Genomic DNA, 19,103 nt, shown 5'->3' with positions numbered 1-19,103 from the left:
AGGAGTCATCTATGAAGTTCTCAGACACCTGATGGAAGATCATCAATGAGTTCAGCTAGAACTTCAAAAAGTTGTAAACCACTTGTGCAGAACTGCCAAGACTGGACAGCTGAATGTCCTTCCAAAGACAAATTTATAGGTCCCATTGAAAACCTACTGGTTTCGTTTAGGAAAACTTTGTATTTAAAATGTTAATAATTACTAGTCTGTTTTCAAAGCTGTGAAATAATTTACAGCAACTAGAAAGCATTCTTAATGTGGCATAAAATAACGTCAACAAATGAATGAGTCTTTTGTTATTTTTACAGCCTAATTTGTAAATGTCAAACGAAAATGGCTTGACGCCATTTCCTGATTACAAAAACAATGAGTGTGACGTAAAAACGGGAAAAAAAAAAGGGGGGGCACAACAAAAGAAAGTTAAACCTCTCCTTGCGCTCTCTACTCCCCTTCCTGACACCCCTTCCCTGGCCCATTTAGGTGCGGGAACTACCCGATGGCAACGCTAATCTTAGAGACAGTCTTCAGAGAAGCTGCAGAAAAGGCCAGAGCCAAGGCCTGGGGGTGGAAGGGGGGGATGCAGACCCTCCCTGGTAACAAGAGAAGGGCAAACTCCAACCGCAGGGAGATGATGCCACTTGTGGGCTCTCAGATTGGAGGGAAACGAGCTGAGTGACGGGGCCTCGCGCACAGCTGGGTGGAGGGGGAGACCGTGCGTGCGGAGGTGGAGGGGAGGGTCCTGTTGAACTCCCCACCAGCCCCGGGGGGGGGGGATCAGAGGGTGAGCTCGGCGGTGACGCGGGGCCCTCACGTGACCGCGAGCTGCAGAGCGACGCAGCCTTCGGTGCAGTCGTCACTCCAGTCTGGGTACCAGCTCCCCGCTGCCCTGCACACGGCGGGCTGGCATCGGGCCCGCGGCAAGCGGAGCAGGTAAGGGCCCCGCGCACGGAAGCCAGGGCAGCAGCGGACTGCCAACCCCGGAACTGGCCTGGGGGTGGGGGAGAAAGCGGGCTCAAGTTCCCGGAGCCTTCGCTTCGATTCTCCCAAGCCCTGCTCCTCCTGCCTAAGTCTTCGCTGGGGAACCCTGGGCTTTGACAGGGCGGATGGTGGGGGGAGTGTCTCAAGAGGGAAATGCAGAGATTGAGATGTTCCTTCTTCTCTGACTCTAATCACTGATCGCACACGTCCGCTCCGCTTCCTGCTAGTTTCAGTGGAAGGGACACGCCGCCACGGTGGCGTTTGCAGAGAAAATGGTGGGCCTCAGTGACTGGACGGCGGGGTTGGTGCGGGTGGCGTCTCGCAAGGTGGGGAGGGACATTTGATAACCGGGTTCCTGAATCCAGAAAAGCGAGTACTGGGATCTGTGTCCTGGGTGCTAGTCCAAGCACTCAGTGCCTTTCCTCTCTCCTGTCTGACGACAGTGATTCGTGTGGCAGTGTTTGTGGCGAGGTGAGGGAAGGAGAGGAGCAAACTGCACAGGATCTGCGGAGGTTAGTGTCGGCACGGACACTCGCTGTGAACCGTTGAAGTGCTATTTGAATATTCTCTATGACAGGAACTTAGGCGCCGCTATCTGGTTGGTATATAGGGTGGCTCTATAGGGGACTTTCTCTAAACTGTGTTTACTTACCAAACTTACCAAGTCTTGGGCTTTTTAACTTAAAAGTGTGTGTTGAAGAACAATAAAGACAGCAACTTTTCTGTGGATGCTTTCATTTGCACTTCAGATAATACTGCGAAAATACAAATTGCTGTCTCAAAGAACTACTTTTTTTTTTTGGGAGATAACCTTTGCGGGGGAGGGATGGAGATTTTGCAGAAGCAAAAGCACCCCCCCCCAACACACATCCTGTCTCTTTTGTTGGAGACTGCTGGAGATGGGCTTAAGGAGAAGTAGATAGCAGTAGGCTGTCATTCTAGTGTAGAGGATCCAGGGGCCTCCATCTTTCTCCCGGTTTTCCAGATTCTTCCACCTGTTGGCACAGGTGAAGGAAATGATAGACTTTGGGGAGAAGCCCTAGAATCCTACAGGTGGTTTTAGAATAATTCGCCTCTGCTGCTCCCCTTTTGCCTGCCTCCCTTTTCCACCCTGCCTGTTTCAGTGCTGGAGAAGCCCTAGGTTTTGTTTGCCAGAGAACAGGTGTCTAAATCCAGATTGTTGTTGTTTTGCCACCAAGTTATGTCTGACTCTTTTGCAACCCCATGGGCTGTAGCCAGCCAGACTCCTCTGTCCATAGGATTTCCCAAGCTAGAATACTGGAGTGGATTGTCATTTCCTTCTCCAGGGGATCTTCCTGACCCAGGGATTGAACCCAAGTCTCCTGCATTAGCAGGCATTGGCAGGCACATACTTTACCACTGAGCCACCAAGCCACCAGGGAAGCCCAGTAAGGCAGGTACTGGAACCCATGTTTTAGATGCTGAAATGTCATAAGTATTCAACATTTATCTTTCTTTTTTTCTCTGTTTCTTCCTAGGTCTTCCCATTGGGCAAAGTAGGGCTTTTTACCACTGAAAGCAAAGGAAAGTGGGAGACTGGCCTGGGACTGTGGAGGTTGGTGTGAAGATGGACAGTGCATAGGGGTAACAAGAGAGGATGGGCATATAAGATGACTGAGACTTGAGAGAGTCTCAGTGGAGGGTTCTTCTGCTTCTTTTGCACTCTGCCATATTTCCCCAGTGTTGCCATCCTCCCTGCTGATATCCGTGCAAGAAATGGTAGGAATATTGGGGTAAGGGTGGGCTGCAGTGGGACTGAGAGAAGACTTGAAAGGATGGATCATACTAGCAAATTGGACATGGGCTCTCTCAAGGCAGGGATTGGAGTTAGGGATCAGGGTACTTGTCCATTCTGTGAAGGATCTGATCTCTAGTCCTTGTTTGTTTACTTGTCCACAGCTGGGTCTACAGGTCTGAAAGGCTTGAGATCACTGGAAGCAAGGAAATAAGGAGGAAATTATTCCTGATCAGTATATGCTGGTAAGAGGATGGAGATTGCCTGGGTAGACGTCTAAGGTGGATTGTTGGAGGTGAGTGTCTATCTGGAGGTATCTAGTATCCAGTCTGGAGGATACTCAGCCTCCCCCTTTTCCAGGCACTTTCCCCACCATCCCTTCACTTACCCCCCAACTTCACCTTTATTGTGATAACAGGGAGTGGGGTGAATTGAAGAGGATAGAGAGGTTGTTGGTTAATAATGTATCTGTCATGTAAACAAAATCTTCACTCCTGTCTGTCCCTGCGTCTGTCTGTCTGTCTGTAGGTCCACAAATCTCATGAGTTTATAGATCTTCTTTAGGCTATACCTCCAATCAAGAGAAGGAAAGAGATGGGAACTGCCTTGATCATTACAGGTTGGTATGAAGGTGGGGACCTGTGGGAGTGGTGACCAGAGTAGGTCCAGGGTGTGAGGGCTTCAGTCTCCCATCCATAGTCAGGGCTACCACCATCCTTTCCACTGTTCATTTGATGTGAGAAAATGTGTATGGAAATACTCTGGGGGAAATTGTTGGGCACTGGGAAATATGGAGAGGAGATAAAACAAAAGGAATGGAAAGAGAATTTGCCAATTATCCTCTTCTCCCACAAAGCACATCATTTTTACACTTTCCTGTTCTTCTGTGTATCTGTATGTGTGATGCACAGAATCAGAAGAGAAACTTTAGTCCGTTTCCTTCCTCCACTTCTAGGTCCATCTCCAGTGGCAGCTGTGGTGGCCTTTGAGTGACTGAAGACCAGCACCCTTGCAGGCTTACATGCAGACCTACTACCCTCTTTTCCCAGTCTAATTGAGCCCCTTTGTATCTTGTTCTTGCCTTCGTCAAGGGTGATTACATGGGTCGCATTCAGGAAGTGGGCTTGGTGACTGCAGGACTGATGATCTGGGCTGGTGCCTGCTACTGCATTTACAGATTAACCAAGGGAAGAGCCCAGAGTGTGAGGCGACTTGCCAGAAATGGGTCCAAAGTCAAGATGGAGACTGTGGCTGGGATACAAAACCAGACCTTGGCCATGTGTGAAGCCATGGTTGGGACAGAGATTGAGACTAGACCCAAGCCCAAGACTGGAGCAGAAACTGGAGCAGGAGATAGGTCTGGAGCTGAAGTAGAAACTAAGGTCACTGCTACAGACAGAAGGAAAGCCTATTCTCAAGCCAAGGCAATGGCTGAGGCAGAGACAGAGACCCAATCTGAGGCCAAAACAGTGGCTGGAACAGTGATAATAACAGAGGCAGTGATTCTGACTGACACCAAAGCCAGTGAAGTGGCCATGAAAGAGGCAGTGACCCAAACTGACTCTGAGTCTGGGAAACTAGTCAAGAAAGAGGCAGTGACCCAGACCAAAGCTAAAGCTTGGGCAGTTGGTACTAAGGTAGAGACCAAGAAAGAAGCAATGACCCAGACCAAAGCAGAAACTCATATATTGGCTGAAAAAGAGAGAGAAATGAACAGAGTGGTGGTGACACAGAACGAGGCCTTGGCGGTAATCAGGGAAGTGACCGAGACGAGCACCATAAACCAGAGCAGAAGTGCGGCTGACACCAAGGCAAGAGCCCTGGAAGAGACTGTGAGTGTGGCTAAGACTCTCTCTGAGGTCTGGTCCAGTACCTCAGTTGATGCTCAGGGAAATCCTAATTTTGTGTCCGAGGCAGAAGCTGGAGCAGTCATGAAGCCCTGTTCACTGTCTCAGGCTGTTGCCAAGATCCAGATTGACAGCGTTCTTGGTACTGAGATTGAGGCCAAGGGGAATTGCAGATCCATGTCTCAGGCAGGGTCTTTGGCAGATATGAAGGCTTCTGCTCAGCCTCAAGTTGTAGCCAAGGCCCAGACTGAGGCCATGCTTGGAGTGGCAATTGATGCTGGGGGTAATACCAAGGCCATGTGTGAAGCAGGGGTCGGGGCAGATACAAGTGTTTCTACACAATCTCAGACTATGACCAAGAAACAGGCTGAGACAGTGTCTGGTGCCAGGGTTGATGACAGGGGAAATACCAATGTCGTATCTAGGGCAATGATGGGAGCTGACATGACGGCTGCCACACAGCCTCTAGTTGCAGCCAATACTCAGATTGAGTTTGTGTCTGATGCCTGGGATAAGGGTAGAGGCAATCCCTATGCTGTATCCATGGTGAGGGCTGGAACAGACAGTGAGTACTATACGCAGCCTCAGCCTATGATCAGTGTCCATGCTGATGTCTTGCCTGATGACAGGGTTAAGGCTCAAGGCAATGCCAACACCAAGTCTAAAGAAGCTGGGACAGACACAAATGCACAGTCTCAGACTTCCACCAAGAGCCAGGCTGAGGCTCTACCTACCACCAGACGTAAAGCTAGGAGCAAAGCCAAAGGCAAGAGTAAGGCAGGGTTTGGAACAGAGATGAAAACCTGTGCACAGCCTCAAGCTGGGGTCAGGGCCCAAGCTGATGTTTTCCCTGATTCCAGAATTGATGGCAAGGGTGATCCTGATGCCATTTCTGGTGCAGGGGCTAAGGCAGAACTGAGAGCCTGTGGTGAGCCTCAGGATATGGCCAATTCCCAGGGAGAGGTCTTACCTGGCCCCCAGAATAAGGTCCAGGACAATCCCAATGCTGTTTCTAAGGCAGGGGCTGGGTCAGATACAAAGAGCTCTGCTCAGCCCCAGGCTGTGGCAAGTTCCCAGGGGGAAGCCTTGCCTGGTGTCAAGAAGAAGGCTCTGGGCAGTGCCAGTGCTGTGTCTAAGACAGGGGCTGGGCCAGATGAAAAGGGCTCGGCCCAGCCTCCAACAGATGCAATAGGCCCTGCCCAGCTCCAGGCTATGGCCAGTCCCCAGGGTGAGGCTTTGTGTGGTGTCAAAAATAAGGCTCGGGGCAATGCCACTGCTGCGTCTAAAGCAGGGAATGGACCGGATACAAAGAGCTCTGCCCAGCCCCAGGCTGTGGTCAATACCCAGGGTGAGGCCTTGCCTGGTGTCAAGAAGAAGGCTCGGGGCAATGCCGGTGCTGCGTCTAAGGCAGGGGCTGGGCCAGATAACACAGGCCCTGCTCAGCCTCAAGCTGTGGTCAGTTCTCAGAGTGAAGCCTCACCTGGTACTAAGAATAAGGTCCGGGGCAATCCTAATGCTGCGTCTAAGGCAGGGGCTGGGCCAGATGCAAAGGCCTCTGCTCAGCCTCCAACAGATACAACAGGCCCTGCTCAGCCCCAGGCTGTGGGAAATTCGCGGGGTGAAGCCTCGCCTGTTACTAAGAATAAGGCCCAGGGCAATCCCAGCGCCATGTCTACAGCAGGGACTGGGCCAGATGCAATGTGTTCTGCCCAGCCTCAAACAGATACAACAGACACTGCCCAGCCCCAAGGTATGGTCAGTTCTCAGGGTGAGGCCTTGCCTGGTGCCAAGAATAACATCAGGGGTAATCCCAACAATTTGTGCAAGGCAGAGGCTGGAGCAGACCCCATGGGCTCTGCTCAGCCCCAAGCTGAGTCTGATTCCCCAGGTGAATCCTTGCCTGGTGCCAGAAGTAAGGTCCGGGGCAATCCCAGTACTGTGTCTAAGGTGGAATCTGGACCAGATACCAAAGGCTGTGTTCAACCCCAGGCTGCAGCCAGTTCCCAGGGTGAGACCTCATGTGGTACTAAGAAGAAGGCTCGGGGAAGTGCCAGTGCTGCATCCAAGGCAGGGTCTAAGCCAGATACCAAGGGCTGTGTTCAGCCCCAGGCTACAGCCAGTTGCCAGGGTGAGACCTCATGTAGTACTAAGAAGAAGGCTCGGGGAAGTGCCAGTGCTGCGTCTAAGGCAGGTGCTGGGCCAGATGCAATGGACTCTGTGCAGCCGCAAACAGATACAAGAGGCTCTGCCCCATCCCAGGCTGTGGCCAGTTCCCAGGGGGAGGCCTTGCTTGGTGCCAGGAGTAAGGTCAGGGGCAATTGCATTACTGAGTCTAAGGGAGAGGCTGGAACAGGTATGGTGGGCTCTGGCCAGTGTCAGTCTTTAGTCCATTCCCAGAGCAAGACCTTGTTGGGGGCAAAGGACAAGGCTAAGCATAAGTGCGAAGCAGAAGCCATAGGAGATGTCTCTGTAAAGCCCAAGGCTAAGGCCACGCCCACTTCAGAGAGTGAAGGTGGGGCAGGCACTCAGGCCTGTACAAAGTCTCAGTCTAAGGTCCACGACTACTACTGGAATGGGATTGGTGTGGAGGACTGGGTTGCTTCAGAGCGATGGATCAAATTTAGGTTTCAGGCTAGGGATGGATACTGGGAGAATAGCACGTCCTGGGCTGATGATGAGAATGAAGCCAACACTGAGTCCTGGAGTGTGGCTAGGAGTGAGAATGAGGCTGGTATTCAGTCCTGGGCTGGAGCTGGGGAGCAGGCCAGTGGAGGGTTCTGGGCTGGGAATCATGCCAGTCAACAGTCATGGCCTGGGGGACAGGCCAATGGAGGTTACTGGATAGATGCTACGGACAGGGCTGTTGGAGGGTCCTGGACTGTAGCTGAGAACCAGGCCAGTGGGACTTCTTGGACTGGCACTGGGAACCAGGCTGTTGTGGTGCCCTGGACTGGAGCTCAGGTGAGTGACAGTTCCTGGGCCGGGGGCCAGACCAGCGGGGTATCTTGGACTGGGGGAGAGGCCATTGGAGTGTCCTGGGCTGTGGTTGAGAACCAGGCCAATGGAGCATCCTGGACTGGGGCTGAGGCACAGGCTGGTGGAAGGTCCCAGGATGGGGCTGGGATTCAGGCTAATGGAGCCTCCTGGGCTCAGGCTACAGCTGGGAATGTGGTTAACATTGGGTACTGGGCTGTGGCTGTGGACCAGGCTACTGGAGGTTCCTGGATTCTGACTAGTGACCTCTCTGGCGGTGCAACCTGGGTTGGGACTAGTGATCTGGCCAAGCCTAGACTTGAGGTTCAGGCCAGTGAAAATGTGTCCTGGACTGGGACTGGGCTAGGGCCTGAAAACCAGTCCAGTGGAAAGGCCTGGACTGTCACTGCCAACCAAACCAGTGGAGGGTCTGGGCTAGTGTCTGTGGATCAGTCCAGTGGTGTGTCCTGGGTTACAACTGGAGAACAGGCCAGTGGAGGGGCTAGGCCAGGGATTGTAGGCCAGTCCAGTGTTGGGTCCTGGTCTGGCACTGGGAACCAGGCCAGTGGAGGATTATTGGTTGGGACCATGGAGCAGGCCAGTGGGGGTTCCTGGACTGGGACTGGTGATCAGTCTCATGGTGGGTCCAAGCCTGGATTTGAAGGTCAGGTCAGTGAAGAAGGTTCTTTGGCCCGTGATGGTGGTCAGGCTGGTGGACAGTCTAGGTTGGGACCCGAGGACCAGTCCAGTGGGGGGTCCTGGGCTAACTCTGGGGACCAAGCCAGTGGAGGGTTCTTGGTTGGAGCTGCGGACCAGGCCAATGAAGGGTCCTGGGTTGGACCTGGGCATCAGGCTGGTGGTGAGGCAAAGCCTAGATATGAGGATCAGGCCAAATCTGGAAGAGTATCTTGGGCTGACAGTGCGGGTCAGGCTAGTGGAGGGTCTATACTGGGGCCAAGGGACCAGTCTGTTGGAGATTCCTGGGCTGCTGTTGGAGACCAAGCCAGTGGAGGATCCAGGCCAGTGCCTGAGAATCAGTCCAGTGGATGGTTCTATGCTTGCAGTGGGAGTCAGGCCAATGCAGGAGGGTCCTGGGGTGGGGTTGGTGGCCAGGTGGTTAGAGGGCCGGGGCTCAAGCCCATGAACCAGTCCAGTGGTGGGTCCTGGGCTGATACTGGGAGTCAAGCCAGTGGAGGGTCTTGGGCTGGGGCTGGGGAACAAGCTGGTAGCTGTTCCAAACCTGGATTTGAGAATCAGGCCAGTGGTGGAGTGTTCTGGTCCAGTGCTCAGAACCAGGCCATTGGAGGGTCTAGTCCAGGGCTTGCAGACCAGGCCAGTGGTGGGTCCTGGACTGGCACTGGGAGTCAGGCCAGTGAAAGGTCCTGGATTGTGACTGGGGATCAAGGCAGTAGCTGTTCCAAATCTGGATTTGAGGATCAGGCCAGTGGAGGAGGCTCCTGGGTTGGCACTGGGGATCAGGCTTGTGGAAAATCCTGGACTGGGTCTAAGCCTGCTAATGAGGCCAGTAGAGCATCTAGCATGGGGCCTGAAGAGCAAGCGAGTGGAGGGTCGTGGACGAGCCCTGGAGATCAGCCCAGTAGAAAGTCTCAGGTAAGTGCTGGGGTGGAGGCCAGGGAGGGATCCTGGTTTGGAGCTGGGAGTGAGGCTAGCACAGGGTCTTGGTTCTGGAGAGGGGAAGAAGTTGGTATTGTATCTAGTCCTGGGGATAAAAATGAAGCCAGTATTAAATCCAGCTCAGTAGTTGGGAAAGAAGCCATCATTGGTTCCAGATTTGGGGCTGAGAACAAGGCCAATATTGGGTCCTGGATGGAATCTGATGAGGCTGCCTGTATGGATTCCTGTTTGGGAGCTGAGGCTGGAGCTGTGGCTGGAGCTGAGGCCAGGCAGGAGTCTTGGCTGTGGGATGGAGATGTAGCCAATACAGGGTCTAGGCTTGGGGCTGGGGCAGAGGCTAGTGGGCGGTCCTGGACTTTGGCTGGGGATGTAGATGAGGATGAGCTAAGTAGAGCATCCAGCCCTGATATTGAGGAGATCAGTTTAAGGTCCTTGTTTTGGGCTGACAGTGAAAACAGTAATGCACTCAGAGCTAAGTGTGAGAAAGATGTCAGTTTTGAGCGTGGGGCTAGACATAAGGTCAGCAACAAGGACAAGCTGGAGGCTGCTGGTGGAGTCGATGTAAAGTCTTATTCCTGGGGTGGTAAAAGAAACAGAAGTGAGGACAAATCTGTGCCTAAGACTAAAGCCAAAAAGACAGCTGAGTCAAGAGTCTCATGTCCGTCCATGGTCCCTGGGGCAGGGATGGGGTCATGGGCAGGAGCCATGATCTGGACAGAAATGAAATTTCCGTACCAAAATGAGTCTTGCTTCCCACCTGAAGATGAGCTCAGAAAGCAGATCAGGTCTGGGGAGAAAACTCAGCCCTGGGTTTGCCGTTGTAAACGTGAAAATAACGTGGATCCACGAGAGCTCGAAAAACTTATTTGCATGATTGAGATGACTGAAGATCCTTCTATTCATGAAATAGCCAATAATGCTCTATATAATAGTCGTGATTACCCATTTTCCCATGAAATAATTCGTAATGCAGGTAGAATCTCAATTATTGAAGGCTTGCTTAATAATCCTTACCCTAGTGTTAGGCAGAAGGCTTTAAATGCACTGAATAACATCTCAGTGGCTGCTGAAAACCATAGGAAGGTTAAAACATACTTAAATCAAGTATGTGAAGACACCATCACCTATCCCTTGAATTCACATGTGCAGCTGGCTGGACTGAGACTGATAAAGCACCTGACTATTATCAGTGAGTATCAGCATATGGTTACAAATTACATTTCAGAATTTCTTCGTTTGTTAACTGTGGGAAGTGGAGAAACTAAAGACCATATTTTGGGAATGCTTTTAAATTTTTCTAAAAACCCCTCTATGACAAAGGACTTGCTCATTGCCAATGCACCAGCATCACTGATTAATATTTTTAGCAAGAAAGAGACAAAGGAGAATATTCTTAATGCTCTTTCACTATTTGAAAATATAAATTACCATTTTAAAAGAAGAGCAAAGGTATTTACCCAAGACAAGTTCAGTAAAAATTCCCTTTATTTCATATTCCAACGACCTAAAGCATGTGCCAAGAAACTTCGCGTCTTAGCAGCAGAATACAATGACCCTGAGGTGAAAGAAAGAGTTGAGCTATTGTTAAATAAACTATGATTAGTTGTAATTTTCCAAACAAATTTGAGTAATATTTTGGTTTTGCAGCTTGTAAGTAATGCACATTGTAAATCGCATTATAATTTCTAAAGTGATGTTGCTTATGATGGTCGACAGCTGGACCATTTTATGAACACCAAATGAATTCAATCTTGTACTGAAAATACATGTGTTGATTTTTACCTTGTCTGGATTGAGATATTTTTGGTATGCTTCATGAGCAGAAACTGAACTGATTCTTCATAAGTAATCTTTGGTCCTTTGTGTGGACTTACGTTTATACATTTGAGACTTTATTTTTATGTCATCAATAAAGTTGTGTGTTTTAAGCAGAAAAAAAAAGTCACATCTTTGTCCTTGAACCTATGATCTATTTGGAGAGGCAAGATGTATGGAAACAGAACGGTACTAGCAGCATGCTAGAGCCTCTGGTCATAGCCAGCTGTTTCCTATTAGTGCTTAAAGGCAACAGAAACTTCTGCAGGCGACAGTGTTCAGGGAAACTTTTACAGAGGAGGAGGCGCTTAAGTAGGCTGGGCATGAAGGATGGGCTAAAACAGGGCAGAAGGGCATTGGAGAAGGGAGGAGTGATGGGAAGAAAGGCATGGAGGTGGTAATTTTGCTCCACAGGGGAGGCTGGCCTGCCTGGAATACAAAGTGTGGGGAGGGGAGTGATGGGAAATATGGTCTAACAGTTGGGGTGAGTCCCATGCATGGAGGGATTTCTAGACTAATTTCTAGACTGAGGTGTCTATATAATTACTCCACCCACCCCTGGGAGACACCAAAGCCTTTCGTGACCAGAGGAATGAAGGATGAAGATGAAACTATGTGACTGATGTGTGCAGAATGGGTCAGAGTTGGGGTGGGGACAGGGGTAGCCACTGGAAATTGAAGCATCACTTAAGGAAGTTATCACCATAGTTCAGGCATAGATGCTAAAGGTGTGAAATTTCACTGGTGACCATGGGAGTGGTAAGGGGAGGAAGGAAGTGAGAGATGTTTTGAGTGAAGAAGTGCTGCAACCTATCCTGGGAACATACAGAAAGGGACAATTTTATTGTAGGGTCCTGAGGGCATTTGATAGAAAAACATCCTCTTTTTTGTCCAACTCTGGTGTCTATGGGAGTGAATACAGTAGTTATTATTTTGGTATTATGAGAAAATATAATAGAAGAAGGGCCTCCCTGGTGGCTCAGTGGTAAAGAACCCACCTGCCAATGCAGGAGAAACAGGAGACACGGGTTCGATCCATGGGTCAGGAAGATCCCCTGGAAGAGGGCATGGAAACCCATTCCAGTATTCTTGCTGGGAAAATCCCATGGACAGAGGAGCCTGGCAGGCTACAGTTCATGGGGTCGCAAAGAGTTGGACACGACTGAAGCAACTGAGCACACACGAACATAATAGAAGAAAGAATGCTTTCCAGTGCTTCTATCAACTTCCTTTTACAAGGTTGGTTGGGGCAGGGCCTTTATGGAACCATTGAGGCGGCTGTTGACATCCCTACTGGAGATCTACCTCCCTTCCATCCCAGAGTGTGGTGAAGTGTGGGAGGAGGGGCACCTTCAAACTGTGCTAGTGGGACCGTACTTGGTACAAGATCCATCTGGATACATGTTTCAGAAGCTTTCAAGATGTGCATGCTCTTTGACCCAGTAATTCCATTTATACTAATTTATCCTTAGGAGATAATCAAATAATTGTCTTGTACAAGGCTGTGCATCTTTGCACTGTTTTGAAGAGTGAAAAATTGTGAATGACCCAAGTGTCTTGAAATAGGCACTTGGCTAAGAAATTAAGGTATGTCTATACATTGAGACGTTATTCAACTCTTGAAAATGATGATAGGCAACTACACTTATTTACATGGAATGGAGAAAATAGGCTGCAAAGGCATATTCTATAACTTTTATGAAGGAAGAGCATATACTTAAATTACCTCTATGTATAAACTTTGGTGTGCATATTCTGAGAATGTGGATAGTTCCCTATGAGTGTAAGATTAATGGATAATTTTACCTGTTTTAACTTTCATGTATTTTCTTATATTAATGTAAACCAGGGCTTTTGCATAATTTGCCAAGAGGGAAATGGATGAATTCAGGCTAAGCAGGCCTGTCAATGCATTTTGGGGAACTAGAGCAAAAGTATAAATAGAGGTTCACATACTCATGTCTAAGTATTTGGAAGGTATAAATTAAAATTTTAAAATAAACATTGCTTAAGTAAGGTTGTAAATATAAGTATAGATGTTTGAAATTTTAAATTTCACTAACTGTTTTGAAAGTAAAGCTCTCCTCAATTCTAGCATTTGATGGTCACCAACTTTCCAGTGGAAAAAATGAAGTCATACTTGTAGTGAATTCTGCAATCTGCTACTCTAATCCTCCTTTAGGAATAAAGAGTTTATTATTTCAGTTGCTAGGAGTATTTCCAGCAGACAGCTCTCAGCTGTCAACTCTCTTCAGGAATTGCCTCAGCTAGAAAGCCACCTCCCCCAAGGTCATACCTCCTTTCTGGGGGACTTCACATTCAATGACTGAATATGGCCTCCTTGCCCCAAATGAGACAGCTTAACTTCTCCCTCTGTCCAATCCTTCTTCTTTATTTTCCTTTCTACAGGTTTTGATCCTAAGAACATTCATTAATAAAAACCCTTCATGCTGAATCCTGTCTCTGAGTCTGCCCTCCAGGAAGCCAACCTACAGCAGTTGGTACAAGAAGAGGTTCAGAAAAGCATACACTGTGATGAAATTTTGGAGATGGATCACCTGCTGCCTGGCTGGCAATGAGGATTCCATCATTTGTGGTAGGTGGAGTAGATGGGCATGTGGAACATCTAGCAAAGGAGTTGTTAGAGCTTTCATTGGTAGTGAACTGGAATGGCATTGGTGGAAGGGAATGCATTATTAACTGGTGCTGTGTGATAGATGTTTGAGAAATTTGTGAGGAATATTAAATATAAAGAAGGCCAGAAAATTGGGTGGTTATTGATATGCCAAGATCAGGGCCCTCGTTAGGAGGGAATATGACCCTGACACATGGAATGGGGACGTCTGGATTGATGTCCCTGGATGTCTTACTTCCTCTTACTTCCTCTGCTTTCCCTGAGCCCCTTGAGCATTCAGAAGTGTCCCAGCTCTTCCTTTTAAGGGTTAGTGCTTCACCTTGCTTGAATATGCAGAGCCCTTTCCTGGGTAAGATAACGTGTGTTTCCTGCAGAATCTGCCCCCACCTCCCATCCTGGTCACTGGGTCTATGTCTAGGGTTAAATCAAAACATAACTGCATTGGTGATGTGCTGGGCCTAATAAGAAAGGAAAGGGAATACCTCAGGAAGGAGCTTCAGGACCTAGCCAGCATGCAGGACCTAGCAGGTGCTGAGGGAGTAAGCATGGGACTGAATTCTGAGGGCCTTGATCAGGACAGCTAGAATAAAAAATCGAATAAGGGAGAATGAATTGATTTGAGAGTCCTTTCCCAAGATACAGGATTTAACACCCTGGAAAAGACCCTAGGAAATCAATATGAGATCACTACTAGAATGACTCCTCAAAGAATGAAAAAAAAAAAATGCCCCACTTTAAGTGAGGTGTAAATGCCAGAGTTGCCATAGTAGATGGTGGGAGGTAGTTGGTTGACATCACTGACTCAATGGACATGAACTTGGGCAAACTCTGGGAGATAGTGAGGGACAGGGAGGCCTGGCGTGCTGCAGTCCATGGGGTCACAAAGAGTCAGACATGACTTAGCAACCGAACAACAACATGAGTGGTGGGAGAAGGCTCAGGGAAGCAGGAATAGAATAAATATAAAGTCAGAAATCCCTCCAGAGGACTATGTGCCGCAAGAATTTGCTAAAGCTATAAGGAATGCACTGGTTAAAGGGGCCAGCATCACTAAGTTCAGTGGTGGCTTGCTTCTGCAGATCAGGGCTCAGAGTAGGAGAGGGTGTTACAGGACAAAAATCACTGATAGAAATGGTGATGTACCTGAAACATTAGAGGCAAGATAACTGTACTCAACTGTCAGAAGTCAGGTGGATGTAAATACCATAATGCACCACTGGGTCAGAGTAATAGGAAAGTCTGATCTGCAGAAAGCTTTGGAAAGGATTACTAGAACAAACACAGTGCTCCCAGTGGATCGATGGTTGTTGTTGTTCAGTCACTCAGTCGTGTCCGACTCTTTGTGACCCCATGGACTGCAGCATGTCAGGCTCCTCTGTCCTCCACTATCTCCCAAAGTTTGCTCAAACTCATGTCCATTGAGTCAGTGATGCTATCCAACCATCTCATCCTCTGCCGCCTCCTTCTCTTGCCCTCAATCTTTCCCAGCATCAGGGTCTTTTCTAATGAGTCGGCTTTTTGAGTCAGGTGTCCCAAGTATAGGAGCTGCAGCTTCAGCATCAGTCCTTCCAATGAGTATTCAGGACTGATCTCCTTTAGGATGGACTGGTTGGATCTCCTTGCAGTCCAAGGGACTCTCAAGAGTCTTCTCCAGCATCACAGTTCTAAAGCATCAATTCTTTGGTGCTCAGCCTTCTTTATGGTCCAACTCTCACATCCATACATGACTACTGAAAAAAACATACCTTCGGCTGTACAGACCTTTGTCTACAAAATGATGTCTCTACTTTTTAACACTCTGTTTAGGTTTACCATAGCTTCCCTTCCAAGAAACAAGGGTCTTTTAATTTCATGGCTACAGTCTGCAGTGGTTTTGGAGCCCAAGAAAATAAAATCTGTCACTGCTTCCACTTTTTCCCCTTCTATTTACCATGAAGTGATGGGACCAGGTGCCATGGTCTTAGTTTTTTCAGTGTTGAGATTCAAGCCAGCTTTTTCACTCTCCTCTCACCCTCGTCAAGAGGCTCTTTAGTTCCTGTTCACTTTCTACCATTAGAGTGGTATCATCTGCATATCTGAGGTTGTTGAGATGGTTAAGACAGTTAAGAGAATGTGGTGATCAATATAACACATTACTCTAGGAAAAAAGCATCTGACAATTTTTATTCAATCCATGCAATAAAAAAAAATCAAAGATGCTCAGGAGTCTGAGGGAAGGTGCCTCAATAAGAATTATATTCTTCCTTGCTCAGCTTTGACCCTAAGTCAGTTTTTGATCTAGAGCACACTGTTTAAAGGAGTGGGGTACCCAGTGCTGGGCATCCCAGTTCTTCCCTTTCATCCAGTCCTTCCATCTACTAAGGTAACTGTGTGCTGAGGAAAGAGGAATACCCAAACATTTTGAGGGCTGATGGACCCTGGCTGTGAGTTGCTATTGATATCCAGAGAACTAACGTGTCATCATGCCTCACCTCATTAGAATAGGGAAAGATGGGAGCCAGAAATTAGATAGGCTTTTAGTCTCTGTTGGGTTTACAGTAGCTCCACTGGGTCCACAGACTCACTCAATGTTTATTTTCTTGGTTTCTGAATATATAATTGGAATAGACATTACTATAGTTAGTACAAGTCCCATATTGGTTCCTTGGCATGTGGCATGACCGCTCAGTTGCTTCAGTCATATCCAGTTCTTTGTGACTCTATGGACCGTAGCCAGCCAGGCTCCTATGTCCATGGGATTCTCCAGGCAAGAACACTGGAGTGGGTTTCCATGCCCTCCTCCAGGGGATCTTCCCAACCTGGGGATCGAACCTGTGTCTTCTGTGTCCCCTGCAGTGCAGGTGAATTCTTTATCCACTGAGCCACCTGGTAAGCCCCTTCTTGGCATGTGGAGTCAGAGCTATTTGTAAATGAGGGCAAGGGAAGCTTTGAAATTTCCTTCCTCTTCCTTGGCAAAGACAGTAAATGAAAACATATAGATAGCATCTTTGAGAAGATTGCAGAAGTCAGTGCCACCTTTAAAGACCTAAAGAATGCTGGGCTGTGGTCCCCATCATATCTCCATTAAATCAGTTTGGGCCCCTGCAAAATGTGGACAGAGTCCAGTAAATGACCATAGACTACTGCAAACTCAACCAAGTAGTGGCACAAGTGTAGCTGTCATGTCAGATACAATATCTTTGCTAGAACAGAATAATATGGCCTCAGGTACCTAGTAATCAGGTATTGGTTCGGAAAATTATTTTTCCTATCCCTATCAGAATGGAACATCTTAAAAGTTCACATTCACATAGATGGCAACAGTATACATTTATATTTTTTCCTCAAGACTCTACTAACTCCCTGTCCTCTGTCATTACATAATTTGAAGAGATCTGGACCACCTGAATATAATACTGTTAATAGTCCACTATGTTGATGATATCATGTTAATTGGACCAAATGGCTAAGAAGTGGCTAGCACACTGGAGTCTAAAACGTGTATTCTGGAGGATGGGAAATAAACCTTACAAAGATCCAGGGCCTGGCTACATTAGGTGCACTTTTTAGATGCTGAATGGTCTGGGACATCCCATGAAGTAGGAAACTCAACATCTTGTAGGCTTTATGGGATTCTGGAAGCAGCACATTTACATCTGGAATTTACTATTTTGACCCATGTATTGGGTGACATGAAAAGCTGCCAACTTTGAATGGGGCCTAGAACAAAAGAAGAACCTATAGCAGGTCCAGGGGTTTCAAGCAGTCGCCACTTGGACCATGTGAAAAATAAACTCTAAGGTATTAGAATATAATCAATCTGATTTCAGTATTGACCATCTGGTGATGTCCATGTGTAGTCTTCTCTTGTGTTGTTGGAAGAGGGTGTTTGCTATTACCAGTGTGTTCTCTTGGCAAAACTCTATTAGCCTTTGCTCTGCTTCATTCTGTACTCCAAGGCCAAATTTGCCTGTTACTCCAGGTATTTCTTGACTTCCTACTTTTGCATTCCAGTCCCCTATAATGAAAAGGACATCTTTTTTGGGTGTTCAGAACATTCTAGAAGGTCTTGTAGGTCTTCATAGAACTGTTCAACTTCAACTTCTTCAGCATTACTGGTTGGGGCATAGACTTGGATTACCGTAATATTGAATGGTTTGCCTTGGAAACGAACAGAGATCATTCTGTCATTTTTAAGATTGCATCCAAGTACTGCATTTCATACTCTTTAGTTAACTATGATGGTTACTCCACTTCTTCTAAGGGATTCTTGCCCACAATAGTAGATGTAATGGTTATCTGAGTTAAATCCACCCATTCCAGTCCATTTTAGTTTGCTGATTCCTAAAATGTCAATGTTCACTCTTGCCATCTCCTGTTTGACCACTTCCAATTTGCCTTGATTCATGGACCTAACATTCCAGGTTCCTATGTAATATTGCTCTTTACAGCATTGGACCTTGCTTCTATCACCAGTCACATCCACAACTGGGTGTTGTTTTTGTTTTGGCTCCATCCCTTTATTCTTTCTGGAGTTATTTCTCTATTTATCTCCAGTAGCATATTGGGCACCTACCGACCTGGGGAGTTCATCTTTTAGTGTCCTGTCTTTTTGCCTTTTCATACTGTTCATGGGATTCTCAAGGCAAGAATAGTGAAGTGGTTTGCCATTCCCTTCTCCAGTGGACCATGTTTTGTCAGAACTCTCCACCAAGACCCATCCGTCTTGGGTGGGCCTACACAGCATGGTTCATAGTTTCATTGAGTTAGACAAGGCTATGTATGGTCCATGTGATCAGATTGGTTAGTTTTCTGTGACTGTGGCTTTCATTCTAACAGAAGCAGAAGATGTTAAGAAAAGGTGGCAAGAATACACAGAAAAACTATGCAAAAAAGATCTTCATGACCCAGATAATCACGATGGTGTGATCACTCACCTAGAGCCAGATATCCTGGAATGCGAAGTCAAGTGGGCCTTAGGAAGCATCACTATGAACAAAGCTAGTGGAGGTGATGGAATTCCAGTTGAGCTATTTCAAATCCTGAAAGATGATGCTGTGAAAGTGCTGCATTCAATATGCCAGCAAATTTGGAAAACTCAGCAGTGGCCACAGGACTGGAAAAGGTCAGTTTTCATTCCAATCCCAAAGAAAACGAATGCCAAAGAATGTTCAAACTATTGCACAATTGCACTCATCTCACACGCTAGCAAAGTAATGCTCAAATCCTCCAAGCCAGGCTTCAACAGTACGTGAACCGTGAATTTCCAGATGTTCAAGCTGGATTTAGAAAAGGCAGAGGAACCAGAGATCAAATTGCCAACATCCATTGGATCATCAAAAAAGCAAGAGAGTACCAGAAAAACATCTATTTCTGCTTTATTGACTATGCCAAAGCCTTTGACTGTGTGGATCACAACAAACTGCGGAAAATTCTGAAAAAGATGTGAATACCAGACCATCTGACCTGTCTCTTGATAAACCTG

The 19,103-nt window shown here is 47.6% G+C and overlaps 1 protein-coding gene across 7 annotated transcripts; it reads left to right on the top strand.

The window, feature by feature from the left end:
- The first annotated feature begins 855 nt into the window (after positions 1-855).
- ARMCX4 (armadillo repeat containing X-linked 4) lies at positions 856-11,130 on the top strand. 7 transcript variants are annotated; one of them, XM_081565602.1, is made up of 8 exons: positions 856-930; positions 2,478-2,554; positions 2,899-3,029; positions 3,263-3,353; positions 3,690-7,414; positions 7,451-7,662; positions 7,735-8,018; positions 8,157-11,130. In XM_081565602.1, exons 5-8 carry the CDS (start codon positions 3,835-3,837, stop codon positions 10,786-10,788), a joined length of 6,708 nt encoding a protein of 2,235 aa, XP_081421728.1. In that variant the 5' UTR covers positions 856-930; positions 2,478-2,554; positions 2,899-3,029; positions 3,263-3,353; positions 3,690-3,834; the 3' UTR covers positions 10,789-11,130. The 7 variants fall into 7 exon arrangements, with proteins under 7 accessions (XP_081421728.1, XP_081421723.1, XP_081421721.1 ...); XM_081565597.1 differs by adding an exon at positions 1,422-1,490 and having other exon boundaries at positions 2,899-2,979; positions 3,690-11,130; XM_081565595.1 differs by adding an exon at positions 1,422-1,490 and having other exon boundaries at positions 3,690-11,130.
- Positions 11,131-19,103: the final 7,973 nt, after the last annotated feature.

Source organism: Giraffa tippelskirchi, chromosome X (assembly GCF_054371585.1).
Source record: "Giraffa tippelskirchi isolate mGirTip1 chromosome X, T2T-mGirTip1v1.2.pri, whole genome shotgun sequence".
NCBI lineage: Eukaryota > Metazoa > Chordata > Mammalia > Artiodactyla > Giraffidae > Giraffa > Giraffa tippelskirchi.
This window is presented reverse-complemented; position numbering and strand designations above follow the sequence as displayed.

Excerpts from the sequence above, each read along its gene's own strand:
- ARMCX4 (XM_081565596.1), top strand. The coding sequence starts at position 3,835 with ATGGGTCGCATTCAGGAAGTGGGCTTGGTGACTGCAGGACTGATGATC.